At 48.5% G+C, this 270-nt stretch overlaps 1 protein-coding gene across 2 annotated transcripts in view; it reads right to left on the bottom strand.

Moving 5' to 3' along the window:
- The window catches only part of LOC119589217 (organic cation transporter protein-like), a 7,251-nt gene that overhangs the window by 1,106 nt on the left and 5,875 nt on the right, over nt 1-270 (bottom strand). For both annotated transcript variants that reach the window (XM_037937821.1, XM_037937822.1), the window contains exon 11: nt 25-203. In XM_037937821.1, the coding sequence (XP_037793749.1) occupies nt 25-203 (179 nt within the window). The remainder of the gene's footprint in view (nt 1-24; nt 204-270) is intronic.

The raw sequence follows: 270 nt of genomic DNA, 5'->3' as shown, positions 1-270 counted from the left end.
GAGTGGAAAGAGTTTTCATCATACCAGGGTTTCTACTAAAAACGGCGCCGCCACAGATCCAACTTTGGCAGCCATCGTCGCTGTCCCCATACCACGCTGCCGTACTTCCGTCGGGAAAACTTCACTGGCATACAAGTAGATAATCTGATAGGCTGCAGTGATCGACATTTTGCCCGCCATCGTGAACACCATCCCGAGCCAGCCTAAGTCCACATAAATTAAGGCGGTTTTATCGTTGTTCTAGTGTCTTTCTTTCAAGGCGTAGAATGA

Source organism: Penaeus monodon, chromosome 25 (assembly GCF_015228065.2).
Source record: "Penaeus monodon isolate SGIC_2016 chromosome 25, NSTDA_Pmon_1, whole genome shotgun sequence".
Lineage (NCBI taxonomy): Eukaryota > Metazoa > Arthropoda > Malacostraca > Decapoda > Penaeidae > Penaeus > Penaeus monodon.
The sequence above is the reverse complement of the archived record's forward strand: the minus strand, read 5'-3'. Positions and strand labels throughout refer to the sequence as shown.